Source organism: Cygnus olor, chromosome 11 (assembly GCF_009769625.2).
Source record: "Cygnus olor isolate bCygOlo1 chromosome 11, bCygOlo1.pri.v2, whole genome shotgun sequence".
NCBI classification, from domain to species: domain Eukaryota; kingdom Metazoa; phylum Chordata; class Aves; order Anseriformes; family Anatidae; genus Cygnus; species Cygnus olor.
This window is the reverse complement of record NC_049179.1, coordinates 17,870,736-17,894,271: the sequence shown is the minus strand read 5'-3', so window position 1 is coordinate 17,894,271 and position 23,536 is coordinate 17,870,736. Positions and strand designations below refer to the sequence as shown.

At 39.5% G+C, this 23,536-nt stretch overlaps 1 protein-coding gene across 5 annotated transcripts in view; it reads left to right on the top strand.

Moving 5' to 3' along the window:
* The window catches only part of IGF1R (insulin like growth factor 1 receptor), a 180,621-nt gene that overhangs the window by 136,119 nt on the left and 20,966 nt on the right, over window positions 1-23,536 (top strand). For 4 of the 5 annotated variants that reach the window (XM_040569638.1, XM_040569643.1, XM_040569640.1 and 1 more), the window contains 12 exons: window positions 5,043-5,257; window positions 7,136-7,262; window positions 8,579-8,817; window positions 9,268-9,435; window positions 9,632-9,836; window positions 13,634-13,920; window positions 15,441-15,577; window positions 16,661-16,820; window positions 17,869-17,974; window positions 19,340-19,410; window positions 22,186-22,415; window positions 22,704-22,814. In XM_040569638.1, the coding sequence (XP_040425572.1) occupies window positions 5,043-5,257; window positions 7,136-7,262; window positions 8,579-8,817; window positions 9,268-9,435; window positions 9,632-9,836; window positions 13,634-13,920; window positions 15,441-15,577; window positions 16,661-16,820; window positions 17,869-17,974; window positions 19,340-19,410; window positions 22,186-22,415; window positions 22,704-22,814 (2,056 nt within the window). The remainder of the gene's footprint in view (window positions 1-5,042; window positions 5,258-7,135; window positions 7,263-8,578; window positions 8,818-9,267; window positions 9,436-9,631; window positions 9,837-13,633; window positions 13,921-15,440; window positions 15,578-16,660; window positions 16,821-17,868; window positions 17,975-19,339; window positions 19,411-22,185; window positions 22,416-22,703; window positions 22,815-23,536) is intronic. The other variant, XM_040569639.1, reaches the window with a different exon arrangement.

The window sequence follows — 23,536 nt, the reverse complement described above, 5'->3', positions numbered from 1 at the left end:
AAGTGACCAGACTAGTATGAAATAGTTTGCAAGTTGCAGTTGTTTGCAATTCCTTAAAATACTAACATGAAATTAATTGTCTATCAAGCAGAAAATAGCTTGGTCAGGAAGAGTAAAGTTGATCCCCTGAAATGGTCGCGGTGGGTTATTCTGCTGCTGTAATGTATATATAATGTGTGATACTTCTGGTACTTCACACTCTGTATAACTCCTGTTTTCCCATGATGGTAGTTGGTAGAAGAGGCAACAGTTTTTATCTCCTCAGAACTTGCAGCACTGAGGTGTGCTGATGTTCCTTTAGCAAACTGCCTTGCTCATTCTCTTCCCAAATCAAGTAGCAGTCCAAGTTTAAAATGGTATTCTGTGGGAGAAGTAAGTCTCCGTCAGTAATGAGAGTGCTATTAAATGAAGAATTTTGGGAAACCGTATAGGAAAAGGTGGTGGGAAGGTCATGGGAAAGGTTGCTTGTGTCTGATTTATCTGCCCCGACAGGATAAAGTTACAGCATGAGGGATTCATCGCAACCTCCCTCTTTCTCTCAGGCTAGTCTTTGGTCAGCCTTAAATTCTTCAAATTCCACCATCTGACAGAGCAAGTTAAAGGGCAGCTCTTCATCCTGCACTTGAAAAGCACACTGTCTTTTTCAGTAGGAACATTGGCTCTATGGAAAAGCTTGTTTCTAATTGCAAATCCTAGAGGCTTGTCACTTTGCCGAGCACAAGGCTCATTCAGCCCACTTACGATGTGGTGTGCTCTAAGAGATACTCCAATTATACGTTTGTCTTTTCTTCTGTACCTCTCGCTCCCCCTCTCTCTTGCGCTCCTTAAATTTGAGTTCAGCTTTGGGTTTTAAGTACTAATTATGTTTCTGGTACCTTGTATGTTGGCAAGCAGAGCTGATAGGAAGAGAAGTGGCAGGTTTTTGAATCTGATTCCCAAACAGAAAAGGAAGTGGTGCAGCTTTGAAGAGGAAAATGGGGCTGAGTGGGATTACCTGAGCTAAATTTTGCCCGTGCTAGGAAATGACTGCAGTTACATGCCTCTTTCACTTTCTGTAGAAGATGCCTAGCATAATCTAGGCATTACCACAACCTAAATAACGTTTCCAAAAATACTTAGATGAAAGTAGATACCTGGCAAGAAGGAAGTGAGCTTGAACAAGTACTTTGGCATAGCTGTGAACAACAGGGAATGGATCTTAACCTGGGAAATACTGGTCTGCTTGAACAATAGTTGTTTATGCCAGTGTTGCCTTGGGGGGTTAGAAAGAGGTTAAATTAAGAACCATTACTACAGTTGTTCATTATATGACTGTCCCCCACTGCACCATCACTTTTTTATTGAACGGGACTGAAAAAACAGTGCTTTAATATTTCTTCCTTACTCAGTTACTGGTCCCTGCCTCGTTTGTCACAGAACATGAGAAGCTTAGAGGGAATTTAATTTCTTCAGTTGTTTCCAGGGTATTCATTACCTCTTTTGAACAACGCATCAGTAGTGAATGTGCTCCCACTGCAAGGAAAGAATTCCCCTTCACAAATTGGGAAGCTGAAACGGAGATGTGCTGGAAGGGTCTCGGTGTACACTCTAGGATTTGGATTCCTGGTCTGGTGCTCGCTCTGCCTGGCAATTCTGTGCTCTGCCAAGGCGCTGCATGCTCGTTGCCATCTCCGATGTCAGCCACCCTGCGAGTGGATGGCACGTGGGCAGCACATCTCCCAGTGTCTCCAGGCTGGGTACCTGGAAAACGAGCAATTGTTGGGCATCAGGAGCAAGTAAGGAGATGATTGCCAAGGCATGACTGTTCTCTGCCATGCTATTGTATACACGTTGGCTCTGTTCTCATCAGACCTTCATGGGTCGCACTGTGCCATAGGTGTGGAACATGTACCAAGTTCACAGGCAGCTGCTTAGCCAGTGTTTTGTATGTGTAAAGTGATAAGGGTTTTCCTTTTTGCTCATCTCATACTGGTTGGTGTTCCAGCTCTCCAGTGAGATTTGCTTCTCTCTCTTCATTGTAGCACTGAGATGGACAGCTTCTCTTCTGTATGTCCCACCGGTTGCTTGTCTTGTTCCAGGCTTATCAGGCTCTGCTGTAAACCTGGACCTGTAGCCAGCTCATCCACTGCAATTACCAGTCCTCTGCCAGTTCTTGTTCCCTTTTTGGTGCAAGTCCCTTGCCTTCACAGATCATACACTGCCACTTTTTTTTTTAGCAGCAAACTTATTTGTTCGTTACCCCTTTTAGGAACTTTTTGTGTCATTAATGCAAATTGTGGATGGAGATAAAGGGTGACTGAGAGCTTGTTTTAACACTTAGTACCCATATCTCCTTTTGGAGTGGATGTAGTGTTCCACATCACTGCTTTACGATGCGTGCATGTGGACAGATGGAGCGTTGCGTGCAGATACGGAGTGTGGAGCAGGTTTTTAATGTATGCAGTCAATAATTAAGTAGCTATGGGTGCGCTGCGGTTGGGAATACACATCCTGTTGTGGGAATGCTCTCCTGTGGGTGTGCATGGGTTATGCAGGTTGCCTTGAGGCTTTTTTATGGCACAGCCTGCTAACAGCTGTGCTTTCTACTCCTGTTCAGAGGTTTAGCCTGTCCTTCAGGCCACGCTCTCCAGTCATTCATGTAGATACAGTCTCTAGGGTTTGACTGGCAGTGCTTTGTTTCCTACACTGAATCTTCTGTTCTTTACATCCTATCTTCCTTGGCATCCCTATTTTTTTCCACAGCTGCTGGAGCCAAAGTCTGATATAATCTTTATTTATAACTTTATTTATAACCTAAGCCCTAAGTGCACTCCTGTTGCCCTCTGTTCCACCTTTCGAGCCACGCAGCATTGCACATCTCCTGTGACTGGCACTGGATATAGCATTCCAAGTGTGGTTTCCCTGGTGCTTTGATTGGTGCCAGAATAACTTCCCCTAATTTATACTTTCAGTGTATATAGGAACTCTTAGGACTTGTTTGCCTTCCCTGACTGCTGCTCAAACTTGTGCTTTAAAAGCTTTAAAGCTTTAAAAGTATGATCCACAGAAATTCCAGGCCGTGGCCCACTCAGTGTGCAGTTGTGTGAAGCACCAGGGTGTGCTTGATTTGCCCTGTTTATTTGACTCTCTTGAAAGCTTAGCCACATTGCTTTAATAAAAGAATTATCTCTAGTGTCTAAAGCATAATTGCCACAGTTGTGAGCAGGAGACAAGCTAGGCTGTTATTAAATATTTAAGATGGTTTCTGTAGTTGTGGAGCCACACCTCTGTTTATTGCGTTAAATCCAAGTCCAGCTTTTTGGGTCTTTGCTGAAAAGCTTAGTTGCCATCGCTTAATCACACATGCTAATTATAGTGAAGTGTCATCTTTTCAGCAGCACGCAAAGAGCTGCAGGGATTTTAGTCATCTGTAACAAAGTAATAGGTGTCTGAAATGAATACGCTTTTTGGTGCTATCTGTTGAATCCCACATGTGGTGTAGCATCATCGTTCTCTCCTGGCAAGATGCATTTAACACCTATATCTACGTACTCCCTTTTCAACTGTGTTAGTCACCAGAGCACATTCTTCTCAGCTTCTGACTGCAGTGGTACCAGGTGTATCAACTTTGTTAGTAATCAAGTCATGGATATTTAGGGGACACTTGGAAATAGGATAAACCACTTCTCTTTCATGTTGTTCTGAAAACACACTGAGCATTTTGGTATGTTACAAGAAACTGCAACTGTGCAGAAACTGCGTTCTGTGCAGATTGTAACCAGCATGCAGTTTTTATGTCAGGTTGTATGAGGAAGGAATTAATGCTGGATTTTATTTGAAACAGTGGAAGGAAAACAATAAACAAGCGGTCAGCTTCTTATGAGCTCTGTGGTTTGTCTGCCACGTTACCCTGACTGTAACTCTCTAGTTAAAATGATGCACAGAAAGTGTAATTTTAACTACAGACTACAAGTGTGTTGATAGAGGCTTACCAGTGCAAAATGGCTTACACAGATTGCAAGTGTTTATTGTGCTAGTAATGGATTTTGTGTTGATATAGTTCCGTTGGTAGGACTTCCAACAGAATAACAAATGCTGCTGTGATAGGTTGTTTTGATATAGGTTCATCAGCTACGCAAACCTTTAACTCATTTCCTGATTGTGCATTCCTGGTCCTGCTATCTGAAAATGTGTTTTCGCAGGTGTTGTCTTAATGCTGATGTAGAGCCTCTTTTCTTGTTTTTGCTGCACCTGTTTGTTTTTTTTTTTTTTGCATTCAGCACGGTCAAGTGGCACCAGGAATTCCTCTATGATAGGATTTACACGCACAACTTTGCATTTAATGTCTGTGGAAATAAAGCATGTTCATATTATTCTACTGCTGTGCCTAGGGAGTGGGCTCAGCACATGCTGCTGCTGCCTGTGTTACTAGTTCTGTACTTTGAAGTGTGGATCCTGCACTGTGCAGTCCGTGCAACTGTTCACTGTCAGGTTTTGATGTATAGGCGCAACTGTACTTGGCACAACGTAGGAAATCTTTATTGGGCCAAAAGGTAAACTAAGACACAGAGGCAAGGAAGCCTCGCTATGCAAACTCTTACAGTTGCTTTTGTAAACATAAGCAAGACAGCTGTGCTCACTATTTTGTCATCAGGACTGTAGCACGCTTTTCCTCCCATAAGGTATATGCGGTTACTGCTTCCCATTTGCGACAAAATGGAAAATCTATTGTAGAGATCTGCTGTCCAGAGGACGTGAATTTATATTCTTTGTAGTAGCTTCCATATTTATTCATTATTAAAACACATGTTGGAATGGGATTTACACAGTGGGGTGTCAGCCTTGGAGTCCTGTGTAAGTCATTTCCCTGCCCTCTGACCAAAGTGAGCATTCAGGGAAAACTTGCTCCATGGGAGAGAAGAAAATCGTTTACTCTACTGAATACCAATTTAAAGTAATGAGAGGAAATAAAGTCTTTTAAATTTTGGTTTTATTAAGGTATTCTTGGTGGGAATTGGCTGTGTATTAAAACTAATATTTTTCCTTCAAAAACTTCCTTCTAGGAATTATTCTTTTTATGTGCTTGATAACCACAATCTTCAGCAGCTGTGGGACTGGAACCATCATAACTTGACGATCAAGGAGGGGAAAATGTACTTTGCATTTAATCCTAAACTGTGTGTTTCTGAGATCTACCGTATGGAGGAAGTTTCAGGAACCAAAGGGCGACAGAGCAAAGGAGATATAAATCCAAGGAACAATGGGGAGAGAGCCTCTTGTAAGTTCAAACAGCCACCCACACCACATGGCCATGTTGCTGACTGTTACAACATGTAGAGGTTAGACACTACAGTGGGATTTCTGTAACAAATGTTTGAAGAAAACTACTTTCAGAATCACCTTTTTTTTTTTGATGACAGCAGCATCCAATAACAATAGGAACATACTTGGGATATGAGAAATAAAATCTTGGTTTTGGTATAGCCAATGAAGAACATTTTTTTTTCTGTTTCCTTTGCAGATGTACATCATTATTGGTATTTTCCTTGCTCAGATACCTACTCTTTCTTGATATTAAGGAGGCTGCTGAAATAACAACTCCATAGACTCCAAAATAAACCATTTATATTACATTAAAGCTTCTTTTCAGCTCCGGTCAAATATTGCATCTTGTTGTTAGAAATGCTTGTTGTAAACCCAGTTTTCTTTGCTTTGTTTTCAAATTATTTGATTTTGATTTGAGAATTGTTTTTAGTGTTCTACAGTATGGCTAAACTTCAGTGTCTTTCCATTTAATTTTGGATTCTGCAGTGGCCAAAATTATTTGAAAGTCCTCTGTAGACTTCAGTGGTCTTCACGTCAGGTCTCCAGGTGTAACCAACACATTTAAAAACAGTCTCTCACGTAGGAATTAAGAAGATGGAACACTTACAAATTGGACCTCAGACTCTTAGAACTGACAGTGCATTTTTCTTTGGTCTATTTGTGGTGTTCTTGGAGCTGAGTAAATTAAAATGTATCTTGTGTATAAGTCAAGTCCACTTGTTCAGGATGGTGTTTACAAAACTAGGACATGTACTCTGCTGAATGTCTCTTTAGGCGTGATGCATAAATGCAGATGGCATAGATCCTTGTTGTAAGCACACTCCATTCTTTGCACATTCAATAGAGTAAAGGCTTGCAGTCCTGGAGGAGTTACAGACACACAGCCAGTCCTTACTACCACTGAGGCTAGTGCCAGCCGCTGCCTGTTTTTTTTTTTTTTTTTAAAAAAAAAAACATTACAGAAAGCTTTCTGACTCCGAGAAGGGGAAAAGAATCAACAAAAGCTAAATTGCCTTTGAAAAGATAGCACCAATAGTGCCAGTGTACATGAGGGTGAAACGTCCTTTATTTTTTCAGAGACGTCTATGGAACATTCGAAAGTCACAGTTGACACTTAGAACACTATTTCTTCATCCAAGAATTAAGTTTTTTAAAATGCTATTTTGTTTTGGATTGGAAAACTGAGTAAGTTGGTAGTAGGAAGCTGTTCATTTCCAAGCTGGCAGCTTTCATTCAGCTCTGTTCAGTAGAGTAGCTGGAAGCTGCTGCCATCAAATGGTTGTGCAGTATATGAACTGAGTTTTGGAGTTCTTGGTCCAGCCTGCAATGAATAGGAACATCAACTCCTTTATCCTTTCCATCTTGTCCATTCTCCAGAAAAACAGGTTGTAATCATCAAAAATTGTTTTGGAAAGTGAGAACAGAGTGGCCAGTTACTGCCTGTACATTGGAGTTGGCTGATCAATTTAGTGCTACTCAACCAGTCCTGTGAATAAACAGGACTTCCATTTCTTACTCAGGGAGAGTCTGAAGTAGTTTTCAGGAGTTTTTTGGTGATGCATTAATGTTCTTCAGAAAAAAAGCAACAAACAGGTAGCTCTAACATACACTATAATGATTGCCAAGGACGGTACTTACCCTTAAGCACTCAAATATATATTGAATGAATATGAAATGAGGATGAAAAGCTCAGGAATAAGGAGTTGGCATATTGTGGTATCATAGGCACTACTGGAAAGGCTAATTAGCTAAAACTGACATGTAAGAAAGAACAAAAACTATTAGGTGATGCAGTGCTAACTCTGCCCTGTGATGTCCTTCTGTCTTGCAGGCGAAAGCCACATTCTGCGTTTTGTTTCCAACACTACACTGAAGAATCGGATTAAACTAACGTGGGAACGGTATCGCCCTCCGGATTACAGAGATCTCATTAGCTTCACTGTTTACTACAAAGAAGCGTGAGTAGATGTCTTCAGAGACTAATGGAGACAGTAAAGGGATGGTAGACAATTTTATTCTGACTGCTGTTTTGCTGAGAACAGTCAGCTAAGTTGTTCAGGTAGTTCCTATTTCATGCAGTTTACGTATTCCATCCTGTTTACAAATTTCATCTTCAAGTCCTGCTTTCATTCAAATGCTTTTCTTGATGGAGCAAAAGCCCCATTTAAAACAAGGATTGTTTTGACTGAAGACTACAAATGGGTTCCAAATCCATTGGGTAGTTTCAAATTTGAAAAAATGAGATAGATGGCTTGGGTATTCTCAGGGCACTACTTCAGAGCTCTCTGTAAGTCATGTTGTTATACCTAATGAGATCTTTTACTTCTTGAGTCATAGTACTAAGAGGGTGTCACAAATCAGCAGTATTACCTTGATGACTTGTCTTACTTGGGGTTTAGGGTTATTTAGTTTATCCAACCTCAGTAGTTTTCTGCATTAGTATCTCTTGATAATGAAGTGGCACAGTTGCTGGAGAAAGCATAATTTCTTGGGAGGTTTATCTGCCTCCACATATCCTTGTATGATCTCAGATTTAAAGTAGAGACAAAATACAAATGAGTACAGTAATTGTACAAGTAATTTGGAGGGGTGAAAGGTAGGTTCAAAACAGTGGTAATGACGTACTGAGCAAGGCTGTGAGACACAGAAGAAGAACTTGTTGACGTCCAGTATTGCTTGAAAAAGAGTATCATCGTGATGGTGTACTATGATGCAGTAGACTTAGTGCTGATGAGTTTATAGTAAATAATGAACAAGAATAATACTTGCACGAGTGTTGCAATTTATGAAAAGCAGAATTACATGCCTATGTAAGCATGTTGCTCTTGTGTGGAAACAAAAGGAAAAAAAGCCTGTTGGACTGGTCAAGGCCAGTCGTGGAAGTCAGAGATCTTTATAGTAAAAATTTGGCCACTATCAATAAGTATTTTAAGTTGCTTCTGTTTCATATATGCTTAGGTGAAGTCTAAATATGTCTGAAGTTTTTCACTGTCTGTTGCTGATAACAAAAGACAAATCCTGTATTAGTATTTCTGTGCAGGACCTTGCCCTATTGCTAGTGACTAAAGATAAGACCTGTAGCTAAAGCCGAACTTTGAGTTTTATAGTGCTTGGAAATAAAAGCAGATTTTATTCTGTTGTATTCTGCTGTTGAAAACAAGTAAGCTATATTTGTTTCATTGAGCAGTGTTGAAACGAGGTGCTCTCATAAATGCATGACAATTTTAGGGGCAAGTAAATATTTTGTACGTTTTTTTTTCTTTGAATATTTCAGACCATTTAAAAATGTGACTGAGTACGATGGTCAAGATGCATGTGGCTCCAATAGCTGGAACATGGTTGATGTTGACCTGCCACCAAACAAAGAGAACAATCCTGGAATTTTACTGCAGGGATTGAAACCTTGGACTCAGTATGCCATTTATGTCAAGGCTGTTACCCTCACAATGATGGAAAACCATCATATTCATGGAGCAAAAAGTGAAATCGTTTATATACGAACCAATGCTGCAGGTGAGTTCCTGGCCTCTTGGCTAAGAGGTTGATAACACTGCAGGTATGCTCATTACATTACTGTGCAAGTTCTTTTGTTAATACAGAAACAGAATTTTTGGGCAGATGTATGCAATGCTAGAAAAAGTCGATAATTTTAAAAGCAGCATTAAAATTTGTATGAAGGTTTTCTCATACCTTAGGGTATCAGGCTTTGTCCCACTGGTGAAGGTAAATTTTAATGCAGTTTCGGTTTGGACTGTACATGATGGTTACAGTTGTACCCTTCCTAACCATTGTTAGTGGGGCATAAATATAGGAAATCTTTTCTTTAAGACGGGATGGTGGTTTTTGTTGCAGTTTATTAGGATACACTGTGAATGCTTGCATGCAAATGTACTGTAGAACGTGCTGGGTTTAAAATGCCTTCATTTTCTTTTTTTTCCTTTTTTTTTTGTTTTACCCCCCCAGTGCCATCCATTCCCTTGGATGTTATTTCAGCATCCAACTCCTCTTCCCAACTGATTGTGAAATGGAATCCTCCCTCTCTTCCCAATGGCAATCTCTCATACTATATTGTACGATGGCAGCAGCAACCTCAGGACAGTTATCTTTACAGACACAATTACTGCTCCAAAGGTAGGAAAACTAAACGCAGTTGTGTTGAAATGCCTGGGACTCTTACCTGACAGGGCACGTTATTGACAAGCGCTAAAGCCTGTGTCCTGCTTCACAATGCTTTTGTGAATAGCAGCAAGTACAAAGGGATGGGTGTATTGTTGCTATGTTCATAACAGGCAGAGGGAAAGAAATAAGCTGCCTCTGTTCTCTTAAGATAAAGTCCCAATTCGAAGATACGCTGATGGGACCATTGATACAGAAGAAGCTACTGAACCCACCAAGCCAGAGGGCTGTGGGGGAGAAAAAGGACCTTGTTGTGCTTGTCCCAAGACAGAGGCAGAAAAGCAAGCTGAGAAGGAGGAAGCAGAGTACCGGAAGGTCTTTGAGAACTTCCTTCACAACTCCATCTTTGTCCCCAGGTAATGAACTCTGGATAATAATTGCCTTTTTTTTAAAATAACATTTCCTGGAGCTAAGGCTTCCTGAACAAGAGAGCATATGTAGATAACGCCTCAACCGTACACACATAGCCTTTCCATTTGTGTGAGACAATCAGCAGTCTTCTTACTTCACAGTTTCTCTTATTCACTAATTTTCACCCTACTCTCTACATTTTAGCTAATAATAAGGGTTCTTACCTATATTGTTCAAGGACTTCAGTGATGGTTTCTTTTCAGAGTCAAGAGTCACTTAAGCAGCTCTTTGTCTATAAGGGTCTCAGAGATGAGCAACATGTATCAGACAAAGGATTTCAAATGAGATCTTTCTCTAAATAGCCATTTAAGTGCTTATGTTCCTAATCAGAAGATTTATTTGCCTTTGAAGGTGTGTTCACCTTGCAGGATTGAAACTGGTGTGCCTTTCTCACAGCACTAATTGCAGAGGGCATATCGGTTTTCTGGGCCTATCCTGCAGAGAAATAGTAAATATACTCACTCTTCCATGATAAATACTGCTGCATACAGTTAATACTGCATGCATACATGTTAAGTGGAATAGTAATGCATCATAGAGTGGATACTACTGAATTACTTGATGATTTTGATCCATGAGTTTCTAATTTATCCTTTATGTAAGGTGGTCTTACTTTAGATAATTGGATCCTGGAACCTAGCACACAGTGTGTAGCTGTTAGGTTACAGTCTGTAAGCAATCGCATTTCAATCATGCGTGCTACCTCATTGTCTCTGTTGGCAGGTAAAGTTTATGGTGAAGTCCTGTGTTTGAGAGCTCTAAAGTGTGCCTCTGTTGCTCATTAGAACTAGGTTATATCACTCTCAATCGTGATATTCTGGACCTTTATTTAAGGCTCTTTTGAATTGACCTGTTTGGGTTTGGTATATATGTAGTGCTTCTTAGCTTTGTCCAAAAAATCAGGAACTGATTGTCTCGCTTTGGAAGTACTAAATGTATCTGAGCTGTGTTTGATTCATGTTTAGTGTTGAAGGTTGAACTTGTGGAGTATTTCCCTGCAGATGGTAAGAACCAGCAGCAAAGGTGATGTACAGAGAAGTAGCAGCCACCATGACTAGCCAGGACGTAATTCCAGAGCAATGTGAGATTTCATAAATGCGATCTCCTTTTGGTCTTCTTGAAATTGCAGAGCAAGGAGTTTTGAAAGGCAACTTTAAGGTGTAAACTACCTGAAATTCTGTCAGATCAGCTTTTACAAAATATATTTTTTTATTTCAGCACAGTTTGGTCATTTAAATAATCTTGTTGTTTTCTCCCAAATTTTCTTGCATTCCCCAAAACAAAAGGAAAATCACAGAACCTTGAACTCAGTAACAAATAAACTGATCAGTTCACAAAGGATTTCCTGAAAGCTTGACAGTTTCCCCTTTTGCTTAACTTACTGTCATAAGGGTGTGTTTTGTAACAACAAGGGCATATAAGGTGTAATGCTCAGAAATAGCTGCATAGCTAAGCAACTTTAAAGAGACTGTATGTCAGGGAAATTAGAGATTGAGCTAGTGAAATGTCTCTATGGGACAAATCTAAGCAGCTTGTTACTTGCTGATGTCAATTTTTTTTTTCTTTCCCAAGGGAGCAGTTAGTTAATGTGTTAATGCAAGCCTCAATAGTAGTATTTGTTTCCAGTGTTGTACCTGTCTTTAGGATATTATGAACAAAGTGCAGCATGTAATACAGCATGAAAATATTCAACTGTGTGGTTTTAAGGTTGTTTAAAATGACTGTTGATCTAATCTTGTGTGCAGTTTCTGGATGACCCCATATCTATTACTGTAGTCATGAGGTAGATTTCAAACATTACGACTATGGTTAGTCTTCAGCAGACACTCCTGACCAGAGGAGGACAAGTTATTCTTCATGTTTGGTTCTCTAACGAGCAGGATAAGATGGATGCTGTTTATAATGGAAAGTATATGAAAATTAATGTCAAAATTGACATTGAATTTAAGAACAGTTAGCTTTTATATTAAATGGCTTATATTTTTTTTCTAATGTCAATTTGATTTTATTTTTACATTTTCCTTCAGTATCTCTTGCATTTTTCTTCCTTCCTCTCTTTCAATGGAATAGATGAATTTTCATATATTTATCTCTAGACTTTTCCTTATTTTCTTAGATGCTTGCTTTTTTGTTTTTATCTGTGCCTTTCCACCAAAGCAGGAAACTGCTTGACACACAAGCAATGGTGTCAAATGTCTTGACGTTTTAATCGTGTTTGCCATGTGGCCTTTTCTTGTCTTCATTTATTTTTGTGCTGTGGTTTATATGGCAACTGAGAATGTCAAAATGACTACTTGAAACAGTAAAAGAATTTGGAAAAAATTGTAGTGAAATCCTAAATAATAAAAATAAAAATTCATCTAGTCTCTGCCAGAAGATTTCAAAACCAAGTCAGCCTTTTCTGGCTTGCTCTGCAACAAGCTGCTTTGTGGCTGAGTGTGGTAAGACAGTATACTTGATGGTGAATTAACTTCTCCTGTTGCATCAGCTTTTTGCTGTTGTGTGTTTTGGGCAGGCCTTACTCACCTGATCTGCAACTCACTCTAGTACATATGTATTAGATTTCACCCTTGTCGTTGATAACCACTGCGCTGATCAGGTGCTAAATGGGCACTGGCTAAGTGATTGCAGCTGGGATAGGATTCAAGCCAAAAATGTTTTTGTGACCAGTGTCACTCTTCTTTATTTTTTACTTTAATTCCCCTGTTGTGTTACTTTCCAGGTGTGAGCAGTCCAGCTGACTTTAGTGACAAGGAAAGCGGGAGGTAGAAAAGCCAGGTTGCCTAGCAGTCAGTGCTTTGGTGCAAAACAGATGTGGATCTGACACAAGACCAAGTGACATGTCTGTTATGTAGCAATCATGTGTTGGTTAGCTCATACCAGCCAAATGTTTATAGAGTATTTTTATATTGATGTTTGTACTGACGCTCAGGCCTGTCCATTATAGCAGTTTCTTAGACTTGGGAAAGTAGCAGTCTTGCTGTAAATCCTCAGGTTTAAATCAGTTCTTACATGTCATATAGCTGCCTGTAAGGTAAAACAAAGTTGCTTGGTAAAATCTTTGCTATACACAATATTAGTGCTGTGTTTTCTCATGCAGGGAGATTGTTCCTTTGGAGAGATTTTGTTAAGGTGTGAGAATTAGAGGTAAAAATTGCTGTATATTAGTGGTTGTTAACTTTCATGGTTTTCAGCTGCCGTCCAAGGTTTCTTTTCTCAGTGCAATGCATCCAGTGTTCTACAATTCGATTGCAACTGCAAAGAAATAAGTTAAACCTATTGAGAGTTAGCTTTGCTAATCAAGCAAACTTCAGAGAAGTTTTTTCCCTAACCTTTTAAACCTTTAACATCTGATTTTTATTTTAAGCTTCAACATTATTGTCATTAAATACAGATCCAGTTTGCTTATTAAATAACAGTGAAGCTCTTCTTGCTATTCAGTTTATTGTGCCAGCACCAGGGTGGTCAGAAGTTTTCACATTTATCTTGAGGCTTGATGTGAGCCTCAGAATTTAGATCGGTTTCCAACCAAGAGAGTGCAGTAGGATGTGCTGACATGCTGCAGGTTCAGCTTAAGAGAATGCTTTCTTCTTGTTTTGCAGTTTCCTTTGTTTAGCTATTTTCTTAATAGTGTAGTTACCTATTTTACTGTTGTTTTTTTCCACGCTTATTCTGGAGCTAGAGGAAAAATGAATTTTCTCTTAAGAGATGTTTTTTCTATACGTGTCTGTTTGCTCCACAGACCTGATCGGAAGCGGAGGGATGTGTTCCGAATTGCAAATGCCACTTTGGCCACTCGAAACAGGAACACGACTGGGACAGATCACTTCACCAATGTTTCTGATGCAGAGGAGAGTGAGGTGGAATACCCGTTCTTCGAGACCAAAGTGGATGGCAAGGAGAGAACTGTCATCTCCCATCTCCAGCCTTTTACTCTTTACCGCATTGATATTCACAGCTGCAACCATGAAGCTGACACACTTGGCTGCAGCGCTTCCAATTTTGTCTTTGCAAGAACCATGCCTTCAGGTACTCTCTCACAAGTATAAAGCTTTGTTTTATTTTCCAGGAACAGATCAATCTCAGAGGAGACAAATCTTCCAAAAGCAGTTAGGAAAGCATTGGGGTTTAATGTAAACATTGAATGCAGGAAGATAAATTGGAACTATGTAAAACTTTGTTACAGTAGTGTAATGGCCTTCTCTGGTCTCTCCTGTGTACCGATTGATCTGAATTGCGTTTTTCCTGTGATCTGGAGAAGTGCAGATGTGCCTTCAGTACCTACATGGTTATGAGAGAGTCAGTTTCCCGGCTGTGTAGATGAGAGCCACAGATACGATGGGTTTAAAGGTTTTATTCTTCAGTTCCCTGTGTGCTGAATAGAGACAGGGAAACATATCCCTGCTCATGTTTAGTTTTGCTATGCTCATGCTGAACTGTTTACAGATGTTAGAGTTTCGCTGGTGGGAATATTTGCCAAATGTTTCTTCTGTCACAGAATGACCAAGCATTTGTCCAGCCTGGAAACAGGAAGAGTACTGTATTGCATTGTGCCCAATCACGGGCGTCTAGAATACTTCAAATAAGAGACATTGAATGTTCTACTCGTGTTTGGGACTTATACAGATTGTACTTCTTCTGAGAAGAATAGAGATGATTTTAGTGTAAGCTCATATGCATCCAGCGAAGAGCTTCTGACTCCAGCAGATGTCTGGGAATATTTGATGCAGAGTGGTAGCAATTTTGCTTTGTTTCTGTCATAATGCTGCAGATTCAGCTGTGTCAGTAAAAAGCAAAAAGTGTTGCCTATTTCAAGGAAATAAGGAAATCTGTGAGGTGGGGGAAAAGGAAAAAAGCATTCGTAGTTTTTAGTGTATGGCTCTGAAAATTAAAAACTAAATAATTTTCTTGTAAACTCAGCCACTGTATCTTTGGAAAAGTAGCCTTTTTTTTTTTTTTCCTTTGAAACTGTCTTCATACTCCTGTTAGGATTTGAGTAAAAATCATGAAATCATCAGGAGTGAAAATGACTACGGATAAAGCAGTTGCTGAATTACTGATGGGACTCTGTTTTAAACTGTGTCAAGTTTCATGGGATTGCCTAAACTAAGGGATGTTAGTGGGACAGATTTTACTGTGTTTGCAGCCATTTGCAAACAGGCTGTTGTTTACAGCCATTTGGTGGGAATATCTGTGTCTGCATGGTTTTGGTGTAGCGGAAGGTTTGGAAGGAACAACCAGGTGCTGATAAACTGTTCTTTGTCACACATACAGAGCACAGTTACTAAAACAGCACCAATATACTTTGTGAAGCTGTAATATGCTGCAGTTTCTGACAATCAGCAGTTCAGGCAACATTCATCTCTCCAACAAGCCCCTGGCAACTGTGTTTTCTTCTCTGGATCTTCAAATAGCACTTAACAGAATGCTTTGATACCTAAAGAACAGCATGAACCTTTTGTTTTGTTTTTTTATTCCCATCCATTGTTCTCTAAGTTCCTGTTTAAGCAGTAGGTTTTCTTCTCACATCACTTGTAAATATTTTACAGAGGGAGCAGATAACATTCCAGGAACAGTAGCATGGGAAGCAAAAGAAGAAAACACCGTCTACCTGAGGTGGTTAGAGCCTACCAATCCAAATGGGCTGATACTAATGTATGAAATCAAATATGGGCAGCATGGAGAGGTGAGGATCTGATATTTCTCTGTTCAGAGTTAATTGTTTGTAACTCTAATTTATATTTCATACTTTGATCTTGTCACATCTGACTAGCTAAGCAAGGTTGGGCTAAGTGTATTTTCAGTCTTGAAGAATCCAGGTTTGAGTACAACTGTAGTATGTTTTCATTGCTTTGACTTTGTATGTTACAAAAGATGTAGTGCTTACAAAAGATGAAGAGCTTTGGTGACTTAAAGCTAAAATTAAAATCATCATGTTTGAGCTTGCTGAGACTCATGTAGCACTTCATGCCATAGAGGGTGACTTAGCAGCTAGTCTACTGTCCAAATTATTCTTTCTGGTACCCTGTTAGATTTCAGACTTTTTGCTAACGGGTTACCTGCAGTATGTAAATGAGAATCTGAAATGGGTTCAAATTTGAGACCTTCATTATGTTTCAAAAAACCACAAAATGTAACTCAAAATTGAGGAAGGGGAATCTAATGTTGAGGTATATTCAGTCTTTAAAATAAATAGCTTGAGCTTTTTTTTTGTTAATTTTATTGTTTTTTAAGTTGCAGTACAGTGCAAGGTGTAACAAAAAGCTTGGAGATCAGCTACTACTGAGAAAGTTACCTTCGTGACTTTCACCTGCGATGTCATCTTTAAAATGTACCTGCTTCTGTATTCTTAAGAAAAGTAACTTTTTGGTAACTTTTTGTATGGTGTTTATGGTAGCAGCCTTCGTTCAGACATTTGTAGCTAACTAAGACTTAAATCATTGAATAGTGTTTGACTTAATCTGCTTTTACATGTGGGCCAACTGAGACACAAAATGGGATCTTTCTTAACGTGCTTCTGTGGGCTGCTACAGACCAGTGATAGAAATGGTTTCTTCAAACACCTAGCTCCAACCAACATCTCATTCCTTTGTTTTCTTTTTGTCAGTTTTTGGATTCCATGTATCTCCTTAAGCTGTTGGAAGAAAAAAAAATTAGCAGATGGGGCTTTTAATTATAAAGACGAGCTTATCTTGCAGCTACATCATCTTCTCAAGAAGGAAGAATGTGAAGATACTAACATGAACTGCAAATTGCTTTTGTCTTTCAGGAGAAGCGGGAATGTGTTTCCAGACAGGAATACAAGAAGCTTGGAGGAGCTAAACTAACTCATCTGAACCCTGGAAACTATTCTGCTAGAGTTCAGGCCACTTCGTTAGCTGGAAATGGGTCATGGACCGAGCCAGTCTCTTTCTATGTACAACCCAAATGTAAGACAAATGTTTGTAGGCTGCGTCAAACTGGGGGAGTTGCCTGTTTAATAATTCTTAATGTTTATGTTTGTAATTGGGTGTATGAACCTCTTGCCTGTGCTCTGAATACTCTTACTTGCCAATTTTTTGAGGGAATTCATCTGTTCAATTTTTGATAAGTGTTGACAAGGTGTATTGGAGACATGGTCCTTTTTTTCATAGATTTTATGCATATAGGAGGTGCAATCAGGTGATGGGTGCATAGAACACACTACTGTGGCTCCCTGGGATGCCCAACTCACAGTCGGGAATGCAATATTAGAAGTATCAAATGTGGAGTAGAATTGTACAAACCCTGTGGCAATTAAGCAAACCTACTTCCAATTGCAAAGTGCTGTAAGAAACAGATCATTTGTTAAGATTTTGGCTGGCAGGTTTTTTTAAAATATCAATATGCTTTTTCATGCGACTTGTTCAGAGTGACATTTTAATGAAGATAACACTGATGAAAGGGTCCTGACTATGGGAGTGATTTAGATTTTGGAAGAATAGCACAGTGCAGGGTATGCAGAGACCCTCTCAAGAACTTCCGTGTTTAGTTGAAGAGCACTTGTATCCACAGAAAACTGGAACTTTGTCTTTTTATTCATTCTTGTTTTTCTAATTCCTGGCATTTGATGAACTTGAGGTAAAGATCAGCGTGAATATATTCTGAAGTACAAGAAATTGCAAGGTGAACAAAAGGTGGAGGAAAAGAAAGGTTAATATGCAAGCGAACAATTGCGTATTGTTCCCTGAGGAATGTAAGTCCTTAAGCATAACATGTGAAACCAAACTCCAGACAGACAGTGTTCTGTACAAAATTAATGCTTTTCAGTGTCTGTTTTCTTGTTCCACTCATCTGCAGTCAGGGAGTGTTTCTGAGTACATTTTTCCACATCAGACAAGAAAATGAGTACTTTGATTTCTCTCCTGTATGGAAATACACTGAGTGGGTTTTGAATGTTTCTTTGTTAATGGAGATTTTATAGAAACCCTGATATAGTTGTTTTCTTGTTGGTTGCAGCAGCAAACTATGGAAACTTCCTGCATTTGATAATTGTGCTTCCCATTGCTTTCCTGCTCATCATTGGGGGTTTACTAATAATGCTGTACGTCTTTAACAAAAAGAGGTGAGTTGTTTATGCCTGTTGTTAATGCTGAACTGCAAAAGGGACATGTTTAGTTTCAAGTCTGTATCTGTGGAGCAAGTTAGAAATTAAGAAGTGAAATGGCATTCCGAGCACTTGAGAAGCTAAAGAAGATTCTGCCGTATTGGTGTGTAGAAGGAGGTGGTCTAGAGTTACCAGCGAGAATCTGCCTGCTGCTTGGGATATGAAGAGGCTTTTTATTACAGTATCACATTTGAAAGGGAAGAGGAAGGGTTGTCAGGAACATATCCACTGGGACAATGATGACAGACACTGAGCCTTTATAATCAGAAGCTTTGAAATACGGGTTGCTCTATAAATCATGAAAACTTGTTCAAGTCAGGTTAATTTAATTCCTTGGAAATTCTGAAGGCTTAAAAAATTATGTACTGGACAGAGCAGTCTTGGGGGACTGTTCGATTGATTTGTTTTCCTTAGTTTTATCTCTTTATAACTAGTGCTCTTTTTATTTAATTGAAATACATAATGAGAACTTAATAGAAGTCAGTGCAAATGTTCAGACTTGCAACTTTTTAGGTATTGAGCTTTTTTATTACTCTCATATAAATTATGCTCATTGAATATCCCATTATTTCCAGCTCTAATTCATTTGTGTACAGACTATAGCACCAATTCTCCTCAAGCACTCCAGAAAGGGCTTTGCATCTAGTGAAGTAAAGTACCTGCCTGACCTTCCCATGAGCTTTCTGGGCTTGAATGCCTGATAACTCATCCTTCTTTAAACTGTTGTTCTAGCACACAAAACTGTTTTCTTTTTGGTTTTCTGAGGTCTGATTAATAACTTGATTTGTACAGCCTGCCTTCTGCAAGAGCTCTCACAACGCTGAATAAAAGTCTTAGTCTGAAAACCACCCCAGTAAAATTGAGGGAGAAGGATGAGGGTAAAATAAAATAACAGAAGTAATTTATAAAGTAGTTGAATGGAATTCCAAATAAAAACAATCTTGTTCTTTGCCAGGTCACTTCTCTCTCGCAGTAGAGCAGGTGATTAATGCTCTCAGCCACAAGTCTCCTGGATGTATCACCATGCAGCTGCCTTTCTTAAAGGAAGTTTGCCTAGCAGCTAAAAGTACTTTGTGTTTACACTTCTCTAGTGCTGATTTGGTATAGAGAAGACTGCTGGTTTCCTGGGAAAACTTTCTGGGCTCTTCTTCTCATTGATTGTGTGGTAGAATAAGAACTTGATTTGTCCCCTTTCTCTGAAAAGCTCTCCACATACAGTAAACAATATTTTGTGATTGAGCAAACAGTGGAAAAGCTGTAGAAGAAGCAGTCTGAAATTTACTTAAGTTTAAAGATTAATAAGGAAAAAAAATATTTCAACAGGAACAGTGACAGACTGGGCAATGGGGTACTTTATGCTTCTGTGAATCCAGAGTACTTCAGTGCTTCAGATGGTAAGTGTGGCCATGTGCTTTTGATGCATTTACTTTTATATACTCTGTTCATGTCAGACTTTGGAATGTGTGAAATTCTTGTAAAGGGATGTAGTAAAACCTCTTTCTCTTTTTATTTAATTAGCACATCCATAGTTAATCCATCATCAATCATATGTAAATGTTACATGTCTATTGAAACAGAGGTGTTTTTGAAATTACTCCTGTAGTTTATTCAGCTGAAATGAATTTGGATAGGTTTGTTTTCTTTTCAGAGTATTGTCTACTTATCTGGTGATTTTGTTACTAGAATGAAAGAATTCATGAATTCATCATCTTTTACATTTGCCCTTTTAAGGCCTTTTCTGACCTACTGGAATAAACTCACTGCTTGTTTCTTGTTTCTGTGTATTTCTCATGTGGAAAATAGTAACGTTTACCAAAAAAAGTCTCCTCACTTCCCACCCCAATAAAACTCTATCCAAATGTGAAAAGTTGTTGGAAAGAGAAAAGGCAATACTGTGAGCTTCCAGCCATATCTCTGTTAAAATGAGCAGGGATGTTTAATGTAAGCTATACTTTTTCTCTTAATATCTAGAGTATGGGTAAGCCAGTTGTTCTTGGACTGACAAAAAAGCTTTTTAAAGCTAGTTTCAGATTTTAATTCTTTAATTTCTTACTATGTTCTATGGAGATGCAACGTAAATAATGTTCTTTGATAAGATAAAAAGAGAAGCATTTGCCGGAAGTGGCAGCTAATGGGTCCTTTTATTGCTTAGCTAGTAAATTGGAAAGTTTTGCTTAAAATAGAAGTTCTTGTTGCCTCAAAATTAGATTGTTTGCCACTTGTAGCAAAAAATGATTCCTCCTTCATCCCTTATTCCACTTTGAGCAAAGAAACAAAAAGCATCTAATGTGTCCATTGAAAGCCTGAGGGAAATAGTATAAGAAGAGATTCTTGCATAGTCTGAACCATCTTTTGAGAGTGTGGGGGTGCTGGCTGGGAACTTGCTCGGTACTTTATTACCCGGTAGATTAGATGACAGGTTTGTATGACTGGCAACAAGACTGAGAAAATCCAGCAGTGCTTAGTGATTTGGAAGATGGTGCAGATAATTTTCAGCAGGACAATGGAGAAAGTGCCCAGCACCAAATAAAAACCAAGAATTAAAGTTGATTTCAGGATGATTAAGTTTTACGGTTCATTAGGATTGTTTAGTTTTAATTTCTTGTTTGTATGCAAGTCTCAGTAAGTCTGCCAGGATTCTGGACCTTGGAAAAATGAAATTTATTTTACCTGATCTGGAACAAGATTAAATTCCTTAAAACCATCGGGGAAGCAAGAAAAAACAAAACAGAAAACACCACCATCACCACCACCCCAAAAAACAAAACAAAACAAACAAACCACCACACTGTTCCTAGAACTGTGTGTTTTTTTTTGTGTGTGTTTTGCTTTCTGTATATCTGTATTATTTTCCTGCACTTCACTATTGCAGGAGGGCATTAGCAGACATACCCTACTGTAGATAATCTCCTTGTCAGTTCCCGTGCTGGCTGACCCTGGGCAGTAGCAGGAGCTGAATGGCCGCAGAATCCCGGTATCCTTGACTCAGCGTCTCCAGAAAGCTTGTGGCTGTGGAAAGGAGAGCCCTGGAATCCCATCTTTCTGGCTAAATAAGTTGCTTGGAAAAAAAAATAATAATAAATAAAGGCAGTTAGATTCCCACTGGAAACCTATTTGCTAAATAATTTTTTTTTCCAACATAGAGGTTTGGGCGTATTTAACAAGCATGTGCCCATACTGTGCAGATTATTTATTTGCGGAGCTCTTCAAGCACAGGAGGAAATCAGAACATGAGAAAAATTTGCTTTAGGCATCAGTGCTGTAGTTTATGGGTTAGTTTGGTGCTGCTGCTTTAGACGTTTCGCCAAAATGATGTTTCCAAAAGCCCCCTGGAGGCTAATGGGTTTAGCTAGAGTGGGAGCTGACTTGGTTTTACTCTTGTTTCTTGGAGCAGCACCATTAGAGTTAAATGTTGTCTGTTGATGTTCATGCTATAATCCTCTATTTTTGCATCCTGTCATTTCACCCATCCCAAGCATGTGACACAACTGTACCCTCCTTTGGTGACTGATGGGCAGCAGCATCAGTGACTACTGAGAGCTCAGATGTCTTCTTGCCTGAGGCAGTCATCCCTCCTAGCAGTCACCTTCTGAGGTCTCTCTTCTGCCTCAGATCAAAGACTTGCAGCAGCAGCAAGTTCTGCATTTACTGGTGCAGCAGTGGGTGTGCAAGTAAGCAGAATAGCTTCATGCAAAGAACCTGTTAGATCAGAGAATCTCTTTCCCTTTAGTCATAAAATCAATCGGTTAATAGAGAATACTCGATCATCTGTACCAGTTTAGCGTCCACTGTATGTTTGATGCTGCCTTGGAAGAACTAGAAAACCGATGGTACCGAGAAAAACTCAAGCCTCAAGTACTGAATGAAGGTTCTTGCCACCTGGGTGTCGTGCATTGAAGTTCCTTATTTCTGTTCTTTTATGCTAGTACCATAGTGAGGCCCCTTCAAGTCCATCTACTCATTTCTTTAAGATTTATTTCTATGCCAAATAACTGCCTATTTCTGTATGAGAAAGATCGGAATATTTGCACGCATCCTGCAAGTTCTCAGCGTTACGTCTGTTGTTGCTTAGAATAAAACTTCTCTGGGCAGTTGGTATCGTAAAGCCACGAGTGATCCCACCACTTTCAGAAATGGAACATGATGGCTTCTTCTCTCTGTCCCCACAGTGTACGTTCCAGACGAGTGGGAGGTGCCTCGCGAGAAGATCACCATGTGTCGGGAGCTTGGGCAAGGCTCCTTTGGGATGGTGTATGAGGGGATAGCCAAGGGAGTGGTGAAGGATGAGCCAGAGACCAGGGTTGCCATCAAAACTGTCAATGAGTCTGCAAGCATGCGTGAGAGGATAGAGTTCTTAAATGAGGCCTCAGTAATGAAGGAGTTCAATTGTCACCATGTGGTAAGTCATGAAAATGTAATAAGGCTGTGATTTACATGGCTGTGATGGTTTACTGGCAGGAGAGTGCTTGGGGCACGTCTTCGCTGACTGAAGTGGGGACTTGGGATTCTAACTTCAGTTCTGCAGCATTAGGATGTTGTTAAACAGGAGTCAGAGTGAAAACGAGTCTACTTCCAGACCTCTCCCACAGGGTCGTGGGTGCTGGGGGCTCCATATCAACATGAATAAACAATTACTGCAGTTCAGTTAGCAGTATTTGTAGCTGAGCATTTGTTTTTCCCCTTGCAGGTTCGGTTGCTTGGTGTTGTTTCTCAGGGCCAGCCTACCCTAGTTATCATGGAGCTGATGACACGTGGGGACCTCAAAAGTTATCTGAGATCATTGAGGCCAGACACAGAGGTGAGTCATGAGCTGTTGGATGTTTTTTCCTTCTGTTAGAATCATCCTGAGCAAATAGGCATCATGTTGGAAGCAGCAGGCAATTAGCCTTTCTTGCCCTCTCCTTAAGATCTAAGAACAAAACATGCTGCTCTCTGATCTGCAACACTTTTTTTTTTTTTTTTATGAGGTAGTTACTGCAAATAGCCCAGTGTGCTCTACCCCATCTTGTGTTACAGAGTCCTGTTTTCCAGTTTGGAATTAAATCTCTTGCCTAACCTAATTCTTGTCAAGATGTTGAAGAAAAATTGGCTGGTTGAAGCATGCATGTTAGGATAATGATTTCATGTTGTACATCCTGCCTATTTCCTCTGTTGGAAAATAAATACAAATGAGGCCTTTATGATAAAAGTCTAGTATCTTTGCTAATATGCATTCTTTAATATGTAGGCCATCAGTCTAACAGCTAAAATTGCTCCATATGCTATAGGGTCTGAAAGATGACACTTGCCACTGAAATTATAGTAGACTATGTAGAAAATGAGCCCACGGTTTTCTTTTGCCATTAGTTTCATGATCCAGAATTTCTGATTTGGTATGTGCAACAGAGAATGTATGCCATATAAACGGAGAACTTGAAAGCAGCAGAGTGCATGATTGGATGTGGAAAATACCCATGCTGATTAAACTATTTAAACTCCTGAGGTATAAAGTACAACATCGTTACACGAAAGTCTTTCTCG